This window comes from Esox lucius, chromosome 7 (genome assembly GCF_011004845.1).
Source record: "Esox lucius isolate fEsoLuc1 chromosome 7, fEsoLuc1.pri, whole genome shotgun sequence".
Taxonomy (NCBI): Eukaryota; Metazoa; Chordata; class Actinopteri; order Esociformes; family Esocidae; genus Esox; species Esox lucius.
This window is the reverse complement of record NC_047575.1, coordinates 32,843,831-32,858,037: the sequence shown is the minus strand read 5'-3', so window position 1 is coordinate 32,858,037 and position 14,207 is coordinate 32,843,831. Positions and strand designations below refer to the sequence as shown.

At 40.8% G+C, this 14,207-nt stretch overlaps 1 protein-coding gene across 5 annotated transcripts in view; it reads right to left on the bottom strand.

Moving 5' to 3' along the window:
• Nucleotides 1–772: 772 nt before the first annotated feature.
• Nucleotides 773–14,207, bottom strand: part of igsf9bb (immunoglobulin superfamily, member 9Bb) — a 169,193-nt gene continuing 155,758 nt past the window's right edge. For all 5 annotated transcript variants that reach the window (XM_029121266.2, XM_029121264.2, XM_029121267.2 and 2 more), the window contains 3 exons: nucleotides 9,334–10,980; nucleotides 6,136–6,266; nucleotides 773–3,662 (listed from right to left, as the gene is read on the bottom strand). In XM_029121266.2, the coding sequence (XP_028977099.1) occupies nucleotides 3,448–3,662; nucleotides 6,136–6,266; nucleotides 9,334–10,980 (1,993 nt within the window). In that variant the 3' untranslated portion in view covers nucleotides 773–3,447. The remainder of the gene's footprint in view (nucleotides 3,663–6,135; nucleotides 6,267–9,333; nucleotides 10,981–14,207) is intronic.

Below are 14,207 nucleotides of genomic sequence, written 5' to 3'. Positions count from 1 at the left end.
ATTGAATGCTAATCCAAGTTAATCAGTTGAAATTGCTAAATGATCATCAGAAAACAATTTTGAAATTATGCTAGCACATCTGAAAACTGCTGTGCTGATTAAAGAAGCATTAAATCTGTCCTTCTTTAGACTAGCATCTGTTAAGCATAGTGGCGGCAATGTAATGGTCTGGGGGTACTTTGGTGGTGGTAAAGTGGGAGATTGGATCTTGAAGAAAGAGGGCTATCATTCCATTTTGCAACACCATGCCATACTCTGTGGACGTCGCTTGATTGTATCCTCCTACAACGAGACAATGAACTGAAGCACAGCACCAAACTATGCAAGAACTATTTAGGGACGAAGCAGTCAGCTGGTATTATATCTATAATAGAGTAGCCAGCACAGTCACCGGATCTCTACCCTTGAACTGATGTGGGAGCAGCTTGACTGTATGGTATGAAAGAAGTGTCCATCAAGCCAATCCAATTTGTGCGAAGTGCTTCAGGAAGCATGGGGTGAAATCTCTTCAGATTACCTCAACAAATTAATTAATTAACTCAAATGCCAAAGGTCTGCAAGGCTGTTAATGCTGCAAATAGAGGAGTCTTTGACGAAAGCAAAGTTGGAAGGACACAATTATTATTTGAATTACAAATCATTATATCCAAATGTCAGTGACTGTATTTCCTATTCATTTAGCTATATTCCCTATTCAAACTCATTCCATGTATGTTTTCATGGAAAACAAGGACATTTCTAAGTGAACTAAAACATTTCAATGGTAGTGTATATATATATATAGAGAGAGAGATTTCAAACTATTCAGTTGATTAGAAAATTCTGAATAAAAACATCCTTTAAAATCAACTATGATTTTAAAGGAATATGTCCTGATGATGGGAACTACGCAAAACGTAACACTCAGGTTCAGTTTAGCCACAAATTGGTCATTAAAATCCATCCAAGTTCGGTACTGTTAAACAAAAGTCAACAACTAATGGCCATTTGGCCAAAAGTCAAACAGAATACACAACAAACTGATTCTATAAAACTGCTGTATAGTGTAGCTTTGAGAGATTTCTCTTTAGCTATGTTTCTTTGTCTTTCTTTCAACTCATTAAGGTACGTCACTAGGCATATATTCCTCCTCAATGTGTTCCTCCACAATCATTATTGATTTAAAAAACACTATGCTGACAGTTTAATAGTTATAGATGCCAAAAATGAATTTAACATTAGCACTGTGTTCCATGATTTAGAATCTAATCTTTAAGACTCAAACTAAAAATGTTGCTTAAGAAGCAAAAGATAAATGTTGGAAGGGAAGCATAGTACAAAGCATGTCAAAGAAATGTTTATACTGCACCAACCTTAAAACATCAAACATGATCAATTACAGAATAATTTCATATTTGTGGTGGCTGTCATTCCTCTGGAATTGCTCATCTCTCTGAAAGTAACAATGCTACTTTCAGATTCAATTATTTTGTTAGCACCTGAAGTTGCAATTCTTGATTACCTTTATTGTATAGTGGACCTTGCTTATAGTAAATAGTATATGATGATGAAGATTAATATACCCGAATGCCAATTCAGATATACATTTCAAACCAACAACAACTCAAATAGTTTAACAAAAAAATATGCACAGCAGCACCTGTGTTCCTACATATATGGGTGAACCCATTCCAAGCACCCCTCTCCTCTAATTACAACCAGATTGCCATGACCCACATACGTAGTTCGGTTTCAATAAGCCCAGATATGTCTATATCTACACAATAACACATGTCAATTTATAGAAAAAAAAGCACCCTTCAATGACAGGAAGAAAATAAAACGATTTTAGAAAAAAAATAACTTTGGCCACATTGCGTAGCCCTGTTATGCCATAGAAATATCCTCCATAGATCTTTCTGGAGAGGAATAGACAAATGTTCTCATCACAGCCATGTGGAATTCCAAGCACATAAAGAGGAAAATATGCCAAGGCTATAAATACAACATATTGTCATCAAAAGCAGTTACTTTCATGAATAAATTGAAAATGAGAGAAAAAAATTAAGCAGGGAACCAGAAACCCTACAGTATCAAGGCTACCCTAAGTCATTTGTTCATAGAATCAGGCCCTCATATATAAATGAAAAAATACTATAGTATACTATGGCACAAAATCCTATCCTCCTCTCAGTACAGTACACTTGTTGTTTTTATTGATTAAGGAAGTTGTAGTATTTTTGGCAATACTATAGTACTTTTTAAATAGGATATGTAGCCCTCGGAACTACCCACAACATAAGTGTGCTACTATAAGTTAAGATAGAATCAAGAGGAAAACAAACATCATTTAGCAAAATGGCAAAAGCCAAGATTTTCCTCCAGTGCAAATTATTTTCCCAAGATGATGAGACATGCTGAAAGTCCAAATTGAGTAGTAACTAGGGCAGTAGCATGTGTTTTATAGACTGTTTGAGATAGTGTGCCTTGAGAGATGTAATGGTCTACAGTACAGTTGCCTTCTGTTCAAATGGAGCATAATCCTCATTAATTCCCTCCCCTTGCCCTATTCAAAATAGATCTATGAGCCTTTGTGCTTAGATTATGACAGATCTTTCCCATAAGGGGAATTGCTGACAGTTCCAGAATGAAATTAAGTTAATGTTTATCTATGTTTAGACGGTTATGAAGCTGATATATGTAACAAAAAGCATAACATGTTCAATTTCCCTAATAGCCATTATGAACACTGATTATGGTGTGTCAAATGACCAGATATTTTGTTTTGCATGATAACCCTCGACAATTGTCTGTAGAGATACTGTACACTTACCTTATTATGGTATACAGTATGTTGTGACCAATTGGATTTTGACAATTCGAGTGTCAAATCTTTCAATTAAAAAATGCCTAAAGAAGTAATAAGAATAACAAAACACATACAGTGTAGTTGTGTTTAGCTAGCTGAGTGTTGACGTCGTGGTGCCATATCCTGTGCTCTGAGGTATATTTTGTAGGATGTGAGTAAGAACCCTGGGTGGAGTATATAAGTCTCTGGGTGATAGATGCTAGCTGGCAGGGTAAGGCAGGTAAGGAGAATAGAGTGAGCCAAGTGCTGTAAACTGAGACCTAACTAGGCCTCACGAGTTGTTTTGATACTGGGGTCAGGATGTACGCCTCTTTTGCACTTAAACACTTAAATTAATACTGGAATATAAATATGAGACCTCAGACTAGATGGGTCTTTTTTTTTTTATGTGTGGAAAAATAAGGTTGAATCGCACAATATTGCTTCCCTTAAATTAAATGTTTTGCACTGGAGTAAAACGTTGGGAACTTCGGAAAGCCTTTCAACTGAAAACAACTGATTGACACTGGGGAATGAACAACGTTTTAGACTGAGGGGTCATTTTCCAGGAGGTTTTATGGCATTTTGGGGGAAGAGGGTAACCTGACTCCCCCAAAGGCTCAGAGGAGTGTGGCGTGGTCTGGGTCCATGTTGTCCATGCTGGCCAAAATTGCCTTCTGATCCTCCCGCGGCGGGCGGCGGTACAGCAGAGCGGAGAAGCGGGTGTAAGGGTCCTGTCTGACGGGCCTTTTCTTCTTCTTGTGGAGGTAGAGAGCTTCTTCGGGCTGGAGTACCTGAGAGGTGTGGTCCTGCTGGGTCTGAGAGGTGGAAACACCTGGAGAATGGGTGGAAGACATTGACCGGCAGGTCAGAGGGAAGAGGTGACACAGCCCCACATCCCAAGGTCAGCAGGATAAGAGGCCCTACATTGGGAAGGAAGGCGGCGCAATGCAAAACATGAACCTGAAAATATGGTGGTTGGATGGTGTGAGCTGTCCGGCGGTCTAAGCCGCTGCTTCCTGCCGCATGGGTTTGGATCTGACCCATGGCTCATTCTGTAACAAAAAACCCTGACTATCTTTGTCAAATTAAGCATAGAAATGCCTGAACATTTCTCTAATTGATTTTGTTTCAAGTTGGGATGCTGCGTAAAATGTAAATAAAAACAGAATGCAATGATGCGTAAATCATTTAAACACTATTATTCAATAGACAATAGTACAAAGACAACATATCAAATGTTGAAACAGAGATGTTATTGTTTTTGGAAAAAAAATATGCCCCTTTTAAATTTGATGCCAGCAACATGTTTCAAAAGGTTAGGACAAGGGCATGTTTTACCTCTGTGCTGCATCACCTCTTCTTTAAACAATACTCTGTTTGCGAACGGAGGAGACCAATTGCTGTAGTTTTGAATGTGAAATGTATTCCCATTCTTGCTTGATATAGGATTTTAGCTGTTCAGGATCTCCTTACATGATCTCTCTTATTTTTCATTTCATAATGCACCAAATGGGTGACAGGTCTGGACTCCCGGCAGGCCAGTTTAGCACCCGGACTCTTTCACGACAGAGCAATTTTGTTGTAATACATGCAGAATGTAGTTTGGCATTGTCTTGCTGAAATAAGCAAGGCCTTCCCTAAAAAAGACATCTTCTGGATTGCAGCCAAAACCTGTATAAATTGTTCAGCATTTATGGTGCCTTCACAGATGTCACCAATGCAACCAAGTCACCAATGCCATGTGCACTAATGCACCCCCATACCATCACAGACCAACACTGTCTGCTGATAACAAGCTGGAAGGGTCTTTTCCTCTTTAGCCCAGTGGATGTGACGACCATGATTCCCAAAGATAATCTCAAGTTTTGATTGGTCAGACCATAGGACAGTTTTAGACCTCACCTCAGGCCGTCTTAAATGAGCTCAGGCCCAGAGAAGGCGCTGGTGTTTCTGGATGTTGTTTATGTATGGTTTCGTCTTTGCATGGTAGAGTTTTCACTTGCATTTGTGGATGCAGAGACAAACTGTGTTCACAGACAATGGTTTTCAGAAGTGTTCCTGAGCCCATGCAGTGATTTCCACTACAGAATTGTGTCTGGTTTTAATGCAGTTCCCCCTGAGGGCACAAAGATCACAGCCACCCAATACTGGTTTTCGGCCTTGTCCCTTGCATACAGATATTTACTCAGAATTCTCTGAATCTTTTAATGATATCATGTACCGTAAATAATGAGATCCCCAAACTCTTTGCAATTTTACATAGAGGAAGGTTGAAACTGTGAAAGACTGCCTGCGGAGTGGGGAACCCCTCCCCATCCTAGTTTCTGACAGACCCCATCTTCTCTGGAATGATTTTTAATACCCAATCATGTTACTGACCTGTTGCCAATTCAACCTAATTAGTTGTGTGATATTACACCAGGTTACATTTTTTAGCATTACACAACTTTTCCAGTCTTTTGTTGCCTCTGTCCCAACTTTTCTGAAACATGCTGCTGGCATCAAATTCAAAGCAGGCATATATTTTTCAAGATACAGTAAAAAAAATTATGTTGACTTTGTACTATTTTCTCTTGAATATAGGGTTTAAATGATTTGCACATCTTTGAATTCTGTTTTTATTAAAAATGTTCACAGTGTCCCAATATTTTACCACACATCATAACATAAAACAGCAAACATGTATTTGTCGCAGAATGTTTGGAAAGGGGACACATCCCTATTAGCAAATTGTAAACCTTAAATCAAACTAAGTTGGCATTACGCCACCATCCTCATAAATCAAGTAATTAACACATTCAGGTAGCTCCAGTAGGGTTACATGTTTTAGATGTAGCTAATGCTAGCTAGACACTAATCTATAAAATGCATCTCAATGCCAGATTAATTTTAAATTCACAAAAGAATTGGCCATGAGTTTGAAACCAAAGATAAAGATTTAAAAGTGGATTTAAAAGTGTTTTACATTTTACATCAAACATTATTAGAGTTTCTGTCATGATTATGGAGGAATTCATGTAAGTCTTGAGAATGGCTAAACTCATTGAAGGAACTACCATGATGACAGGGGACCAAAGATGGGGGAAGTATTGCCACCACCTTATCTCACCTTAGTGGCACGAGTAGATGGCATCCTTGTTAATTCAGCTGTGACCAAGTCTCTTGAAAGACTGGTGATTATCAAAAACAAATTATAATAAGCCAAACACAATATCTGTGGAATGTCCAGTGTGCTACAAAATGTGAATGTTCAATTATTGCTAATCCTTAAGCCAGGACCTCACATCCAGAAAACCTGAGCTTACCTGTTTTCCTTCTGGACTTGGAGTTGTTGTTGTTGACTACCATCATCTTCTTGGCCTTTTTAATACGTTGGTATCTCAGTGCATCAATCCTCTCAGACCGCGCAGGGACACTCGGCGCACTTCGACGATTTCTGAATAGAAAAGGAGAAGACACCCTGAGGAACATCTATATAGTGCCCCACCCCTCCCTCGTCTACATGAGAGGCCATCAAGAACCTTCTGAAGTCCACTTTACATAACTTACATTTTGGAGCAATGTGACAGCTGAGTTTTCAGACTGAACCAATCAGGATTGTTTGTGTTCCTGTATTTTACACAATATGTTCTATAGTTTGTTAAATAATATAATAATCATTGAAACAAAGTTGTGACATGTCACTTAACCTCAGGGTGAAGTGTACGTGATTATTACAGTGTTTAAACATTTATATAAATAATTTGCACGTGTTATTTTCATGCGGAGAATAAAGTAAGTGATATAAAGGATCAAACATTTTTTTCCAAGTTACAAACAGCATCTCTTGTTATTGGTTTATTTCACTAAATCTAATCTAAAAATAACAGGTGCAAATCTGATACAATAGTGTCTCTAATATAGTCTGCAGACCTCCCATCCAGATTCTGCCACAAACACACCATGTTCTAAAAAGGCACAGAAAACAAATGGCATTACAAAGGGCTGGTCCTCCAGCTGAGGCTGCAGAGAGAAATGGAAGGTTGTTAGTAGAGGAGGGAAACAACAGCTGAGCAAGTTAGCATCATCAATATATATTCATAGATATGGATACTGTCTACAATGGGCTTCACCATGCTGACAGGGGGAGAGATGGCGGGAGGGAAAAATGGCTACTTGGGAACAGTCACAAAACGGAAAAGTAAGCCAAAACCAAAACAAAGCACTCTGACAACAAATGTAACAAGAGTTTATTTAGATATTGTAATTTTTTGAGAAGTGAATAGCAATATTTAGCGATTGCATGCATGGCAGTTTTCACATTGAACAGGACTTTAAAGGGGAATACACTGTGAAAAAGAAGGGGTTCTACACTGTGAAAATCACTAAATATGGTTGTGGACCAAACCAGGCACTTGGTCCCTCTCACATGCTGGACTAATTCTACATTCCCCACAATATCAAGGAAGTGCATCAACATTTTTGAAAGAACACTTGCTGGTAGTAAGAACTCTTCTGTAGTCCAAATGTGTAATTAGGTTATTTTGTACTATACTTTGTTTTATACTAATTAGAGTGAAGGGAATTCAGACAGCTAATCTATACAATATTTCCTAAGTATTCAGTATATTTCATAATATTTTGAATTGGTGTCTTCATACAGAAGCATACTGAGTAAGAATGGATAGTATTTCTGCTGCTTGAGAGGTATGCTAAGAATGTAACATGCAATGAGGAGCTAAGAGAGTGCTCATTGCTACAAGACAAGACAAGAACCAAACAACTACAGCCTGGTCAACTTATACACTTGTGTAGGATTGGAAAAGGCAGTTACAAACGTACTTATCTTTGTCAGAGAATATTCCTAACTGACAAACGAGAAGAAGGCCTAGAATTAAGGATAGGTGCATCTAAGCTGCCAAGATAACACTATTACACATCTTCAAGCTTCTATAGTTAACAGAATATACAACAGTTCCTAAGCATTGCATGTGCAAATACTTTCAGATTATTTTGTGTATGTGCTATGCTGTGCATATACTGCCATGGTATTAACCAAAGCATTCCTCATCGTAAAATGGCAAGTGTTGTTAGCATACATCTCAAGCATGAAGTTGTGTCCAACCTTAGGGTAACTGAAACGTTATGACATATGCATACTATAGGCAGAATGCATACATTATTGAAGACTGCAGAACTTAAAAGGCATTGCTTTTAAAAAGAGGGAAAGGAAAAACAGAAATGAACTGCAAGTTGATTGTAGCTAGAAACTAAACAAAGCAAGACCCAGACTCGTATTCCCCTTTAAAGGACGAGGTGATTCAAAGCCCCACCTGCTTCCCCACCTGCTGCCCCCCCCCCCTTTCAGACATGGATCCAACCCTTACCTATTGTGGTGTAGAGGACCTGGTCACAACAACGCTGCCCAGATAGCTGAGATCAATCAAAAACAAAGCAGGTAAGACTCCAGGAGCCATCAAGAACGACCAATTGCCCCTAATCAATAATGATGGAGACAATGCAACACATGAAAGCGGACAGATCCCTGCAACACGCTTCGCCCAACAAGCCTCCCCTGGCAGTCAGACCTGGGGGTGTCCTGGGGGGGTAATGGACGGGTGGAGAGTGGGGTTGGGGTGGAGCTTTCAGGGAATAGGCTGTTCATGCAGTTAGGTTACTAAGAACGAGGATGGGCCCCACTGTGTGTGCTGAGATGGACTCTCCAAAAAGAACCTCTGTATGATAAATATGTTCTAAAAGTCCTAAGAGACAGACAGCATTGGGTTTTTGTTTGGTCTAAACGTCAATTGGGATGCACATGTGGGATTCCTCCTGTTGGGTGAAAGCAGGGTAAAGCATGACACAAATGGAAAACCAGGGACCCGGTGGTGACGTCCCTCTGATTCCAGGCTTTTAGGGACTTGTATTGAAAAAAACTGCACAATGCATTTGAAATGGTTCAGATAAAAAAAGATCGTTTTTTTGCAAAGACTGACTGTAGGCCCGAAATGTCTATAAGGTAATCTGTGAAGCAAATCATTTCTTTTCTCAGGTCACAAAGGAGTTGTTCCACCAAGTCAGAATTTAGAAAAAAAGTGAGCAATCAGGATTTGTCAAAAGACAATTTTGGTACAGTGCTTCACAGATATAATGAATGGATGTTGGAAAATTGATGTCTGACATGAAAAGCAGCATTGATCAAGTTGAGAACGGCAGAACTCCCAAGCCCATCAAATAAATCTATACAGCAAAATGACATTGCAAGGAATCATCTATCATATTAAAAACTCCATCCCTATATGAAATCTCAAGACTAAAAACAAAAAGTTATTGTTTACTACAAAAATTCACAATGATATATTGTCCAACCCCGAATACCCCTATTTTCCTGAAAATCTAGCTTTTAAAAGTAGGACCAAAGGGTCCTCAGTGAACTGTGTTCAGAACTCAAGGCAACCTAGAAGTTAAAGCAATTTGTATTGGGGCATAAAATATGTCCCTCCCTGAAGACCTAGCGCACCTACCCTGAAGCTGATAACTGGGGTGGAGAGGGCTCAGCTGGAAGGACCTCCTCCTCAGTTCTCCTCGGGGATGGCATCTGCCCAAACATGTTGCTGCTTTCCATGGGGGGTGACGGGGACTGGGATGGGTAGCTTGTGGCAGAGGAGGCAAATGCCATGTGGGAGCGATAGCTGGGACTTGCCCTCCTGCTAACCTGGCCATGAGCAGGAGAGGAAGAAGGCGAGGACCTCCGGGAGAAGCTGGCTGAAGAGGGGGGAAGCAGGGTGATCTCGGACATCTCTGGCGGTATGGAGGGCTGGACGACGCTGGGACGGGGACGGGGACGCACTACAATCTCTGGGGAGCCCTCTTGGGAACTAAGGGGACTCTGGGTGAGGGGCGAGAGGCGGGAAGGTTGAAGGACCATCAGGCTTGGCTCCATCCTACGAACCTGCCTGGGGCTAAGCCGTGGGGTGGGCTCGAACCACCGGGTGTCCAGGCTACTGAATGTGCTAGGGCCGCCAATGTGGGCTGCTGGTTCGGTGTAAGGCAAAATCGGCACACCCATACTGTGGCTTGTGTGTCTTAGCTGCCCTAGATTCGGTGCCTCTTGCATAGCTAAATGCTTGGCTGGAAGGCCCTGCAGCTTAAACTTGCTTGGAGACTTGCCTGGGCGGCTCTTTGGGGCCTCCAGCTGCAGGACACCGGGGTAGGAGGGCACCTGGAAGGAGGGCTGAAGAGCACCAGGAGGACGAACATGGGAAGTAGGAAAGAAGGATTCCCGGTGAAGATGCAAAGGGTGATGGGGAGGGAAAATGAAGTGGGGCCCCTCCAAACTCGCAAAGGGGAAATCCGGTCTGTGCCAGATCTCAGGGGAGCGAGCGGAAGAGGTGAATGTCAGGGGAAGGGGGAAGCTTGAGACTGCAAAGTGTTGAATTTCTCCTTCCCCCATCTCCTCAGGGATGCGGGGGTGACCAAAGGGCCCTTCGGGGTGGTAAGGGGGTGACGACATAACAGAGCTCAGAGGGCTGGTTTCAGGCATGTAGAAAGGGGTTGGAGGTTCAGGTTCCCCAGGGCTGCCAAGGTAGCCATAGAAATGGCTGTAGGGGAAGGCTCTGTGGTGCAGTGAGCCTCGGATCTGCCCTGTGGCTTGGAGCCGACTGCTCTCCATGATGGTCATACCTTCCATGGGCCTCTGGAAACGGGGGCTGTAGGCCGGTGGCTGCAGGTAAGACTCCTGGCTAGAGATGGGAGAGATCTGGTGAGGTCGAAGTGTTGCCATGACAGGTGGCATGGGCCCAGGATCATCATTCTCCTCATCTGACTGGCGGAATTCGGGGTAAAGGTCTGACTCTTCAACGAAGGGGAAGCCTTCAATTCGCCTGGGCTTGACAGACATCATCTCCATGTCGCTGGGGTCCATGACAAAACGACCATCAGGGCCTCGGCTAATCAACTCGATGGGTGTGGTAGCCTCCGCTTCAGATTTGGACACACTGTACTTTTTGCTTGTTATTGCTCTCTTGGTTTTTTTGTACAGGGAGAGTTCTTCCTTCTTTGCAGGACTTGGAGGGATCTTCTTCATGCTCATGCCATGGCCATCCTCAGAACCCTCTGATGGTGGTCTGACGGAATGCATACTCTCCGGACTCACCTTACCAGAGGAAGACCTAAGAAGTAAAAAAAAGAAAAGCCAGTCAACGTTTGCTTACCTACAGTACAGTACCTCAGTCAACTAGACTAAAATCTCAGAAGCGCCCTCTGTCTCTTTGTGGGCAACAATTTAGCTGAAATCGCAATAAAATTTATTATATCCTGCACCAGTAGAAATCCACTTTAGTGCCCAGAAAGACGACGGCCAGTGCTTACCCATGATGGTGTGACTTATGTCAGCAGGTCATTATTTAATTCAAAATATGGTATATTTGGTGTTAAAGTGGTTTACTTTGTTTCACTTGGTTTTGTACCACTAATGTAACAGGCATTTATTTTGCATACACAGTATTGCACTGGGCAAGCACTGCTTGCTAATTATCCAGCATTTTACTGTCTTAAAGAGTCAGACTGAAGGCACTGTGTCCTATAAATCTTTCAAAATGAAAACTATCCCTATTAGCAGCCTATACTAATATGCTTGATTTGCATCTATGATGCAGATAATGCATACATTAGATATAGCAAGCTGGCTTGTTGAATTGGAGAGGTGTGGGGAACAATTGGGATAATTGTCGTGATCAGGGACAAAACAACAGATTTTCCAAACGGGCCGTTAGGGGATTCATTTTTTATTTGTTTTTAAAGGTAAAATGCTTTAACCCTTAGGCTACCTGCTGTCACATGTATTAGCAACTTTGAAAATATGATAAGGCATCCGTTGATAAGCCATGTCACATACACTACCATTCAAAAGCTTCGGGTCACTTAGAATTTTACTTGTTTTCCATGAAAACATACATGAAATTGGTATGAATAGGAGATATAGCAAAATGATTAGGAAATATAGTCACTGACAAGTATAGAAATAATATTTTTTAATAGACATGACAATTTTGTCCTTCAAATTTTGCTTTTGTTAAAGAATCCTCCATTTGTAGCAGCCTTACCAATCTTTGGCATTCTAAAGATTGTCAATTTGTTGACGTAATCAGAAGAGATTTCACCCAACACAGGACTGATGGTTGCTGATCATAGGCCTCTGTAGTCCTATGTAGATAATCCATAAAAAAAATCTGCCGTTTCCAGCTGCAGTAGTCATTTACAACATTAACAATGTCTACACTGTATTTCTATTATTTTACTGGACAAAAAATTTGCTTGTCTTTCAAAAACAAGGATATTCGTAAGTGACCCCAACTTTTTTTTTACGGTAGTGTACTTTTATGGTTGTTTACTGTTATTTAAATCAAGGGTTGCAATACAGTCAAACAGTGCAGTTCCCACAAAATTTGTATTAACACAGACAAAACCGTCAAGTTGGCACAATAAATATGTCATGAGCAAAAAATACTGCCACCTGAATAGTATCTTTCCCTGTCCACTGGCACTCAGCAACAGACAACACTGGTGCTCTAGCCATGTCCAATCTCGCCCTCATATCATCACATCCAATTATTGATCCCTAGCTTCCAGTTATCTCCTTCATCCCTGCCCTTCCCCTTGTAACAAAAACAAATATTGTAAGCACAATCTACATTTAAACTATTTATATCTAAAATCAAGAGTGAATTATGTAGATAAATCACTCTGGATAATAGCTAAATGATTAAAAAGAGAAAACATTTAAAAAGGTATTTTGAACATTGGTTTCTTAATAAATGTTTCACCTCACCTACACTTACCCAAATTACAAATGACAATGCTTTTATGTCCCAATGAGATATTTATCAAGGACATGATAGTTCAAGTTTGTATACTTTGGCAAATAAAGAATATTTAAAGTAATTGGCAAAGTCAAAAACGAGCTTAATAAATGAGCCCTTGGATTCAAAGGTAAGAGGTGACTCATAAAAATATTTAAAGGTGTCCAGAGCATTTTTGCACAAGTTAAACTGGTTTAATAAAAACAAAAAAGAGTCAGTCTAGTCACATCATTCCTTAATTTATAGTAAGTGTGTCAATCAGAGGTGTGGACAGACCCTATCAAATATCCTGCACCCAGCAAAAAAAGGTCGATTGAATATTGATTCACCGATTGCAGTTTAAGGAATAATGAAAATATGCTTTCTAGAAAAAAAGACACCACATTCATGTATTAACAAAATCAGTACTCCATTAGGACTACTAATATGAGGATGCCGAAATATCAATATATTGTTTTCTAAAAAGATGGGTAAAAACACAAACTAATGGTTATAATTGCAGTTCAGTGCAGAGTCATGTTTCAGCCAAACAACCCACTGACATAATGATCAGTGAAATAATAACTCAGTGGGTACAGCTGCACTAACCTCATTTGAAGCCCAATCAGTACAGGTTGGCTGGTGCTGCTGTCTGCATCTACCACTGATAATATCTCATGAAATGTTGGATAATGCAAGAACAGGGAAATATCTAGTGTATGTTGGGACCTCTGAATATTGATTGGTTTCACACCAAAGGTCATCTGAAAATATATCTATGTACACTCACCTAAAGGATTATTAGGAACACCATACTAATACTGTGTTTGACCCCCTTTCGCCTTCAGAACAAGCCTTAATTCTACGTGGCATTGATTCAACAAGGTGCTGAAAGCATTCTTTAGAAATGTTGGCCCATATTGATAGGATAGCATCTTGCAATTGATGGAGATTTGTGGGATGCACATCCAGGGCACGAAGCTCCCATTCCACCACATCCCAAAGATGCTCTATTGGGTTGAGATCTGGTGACTGTGGGGGCCATTTCAGTACAGTGAACTCATTGTCATGTTCAAGAAACCAATTTGAAATGATTCGAGCTTTGTGACATGGTGCATTATCCTGCTGGAAGTAGCCATCAGAGGATGGGTACATGGTGGTCATAAAGGAATGGACCTAGTCAGAAACAATGCTCAGGTAGGCTGTGGCATTTAAACAATGCCCAATTGGCACTAAGGGGCCTAAAGTGTGCCAAGAAAACATCCCCCACACCATTACACCACCACCATCAGCCTGCACAGTGGTAACAAGGCATGATGCATCCATGTTCTCATTCTGTTTACGCCAAATTCTGACTCTACCATCTGAATGTCTCAACAGAAATCGAGACTCATTAGACCAGGCAACATTCTTCCAGTCTTCAACTGTCCAATTTTGGTGAGCTCTTGCAAATTGTAGCCTCTTTTTCCTATTTGTAGTGGAGATGAGAGGTACCCAGTGGGGTCTTCTGCTGTTGTAGCCCATCCGCCTCAAGGTTGTGCGTGTTGTGGCTTCACAAA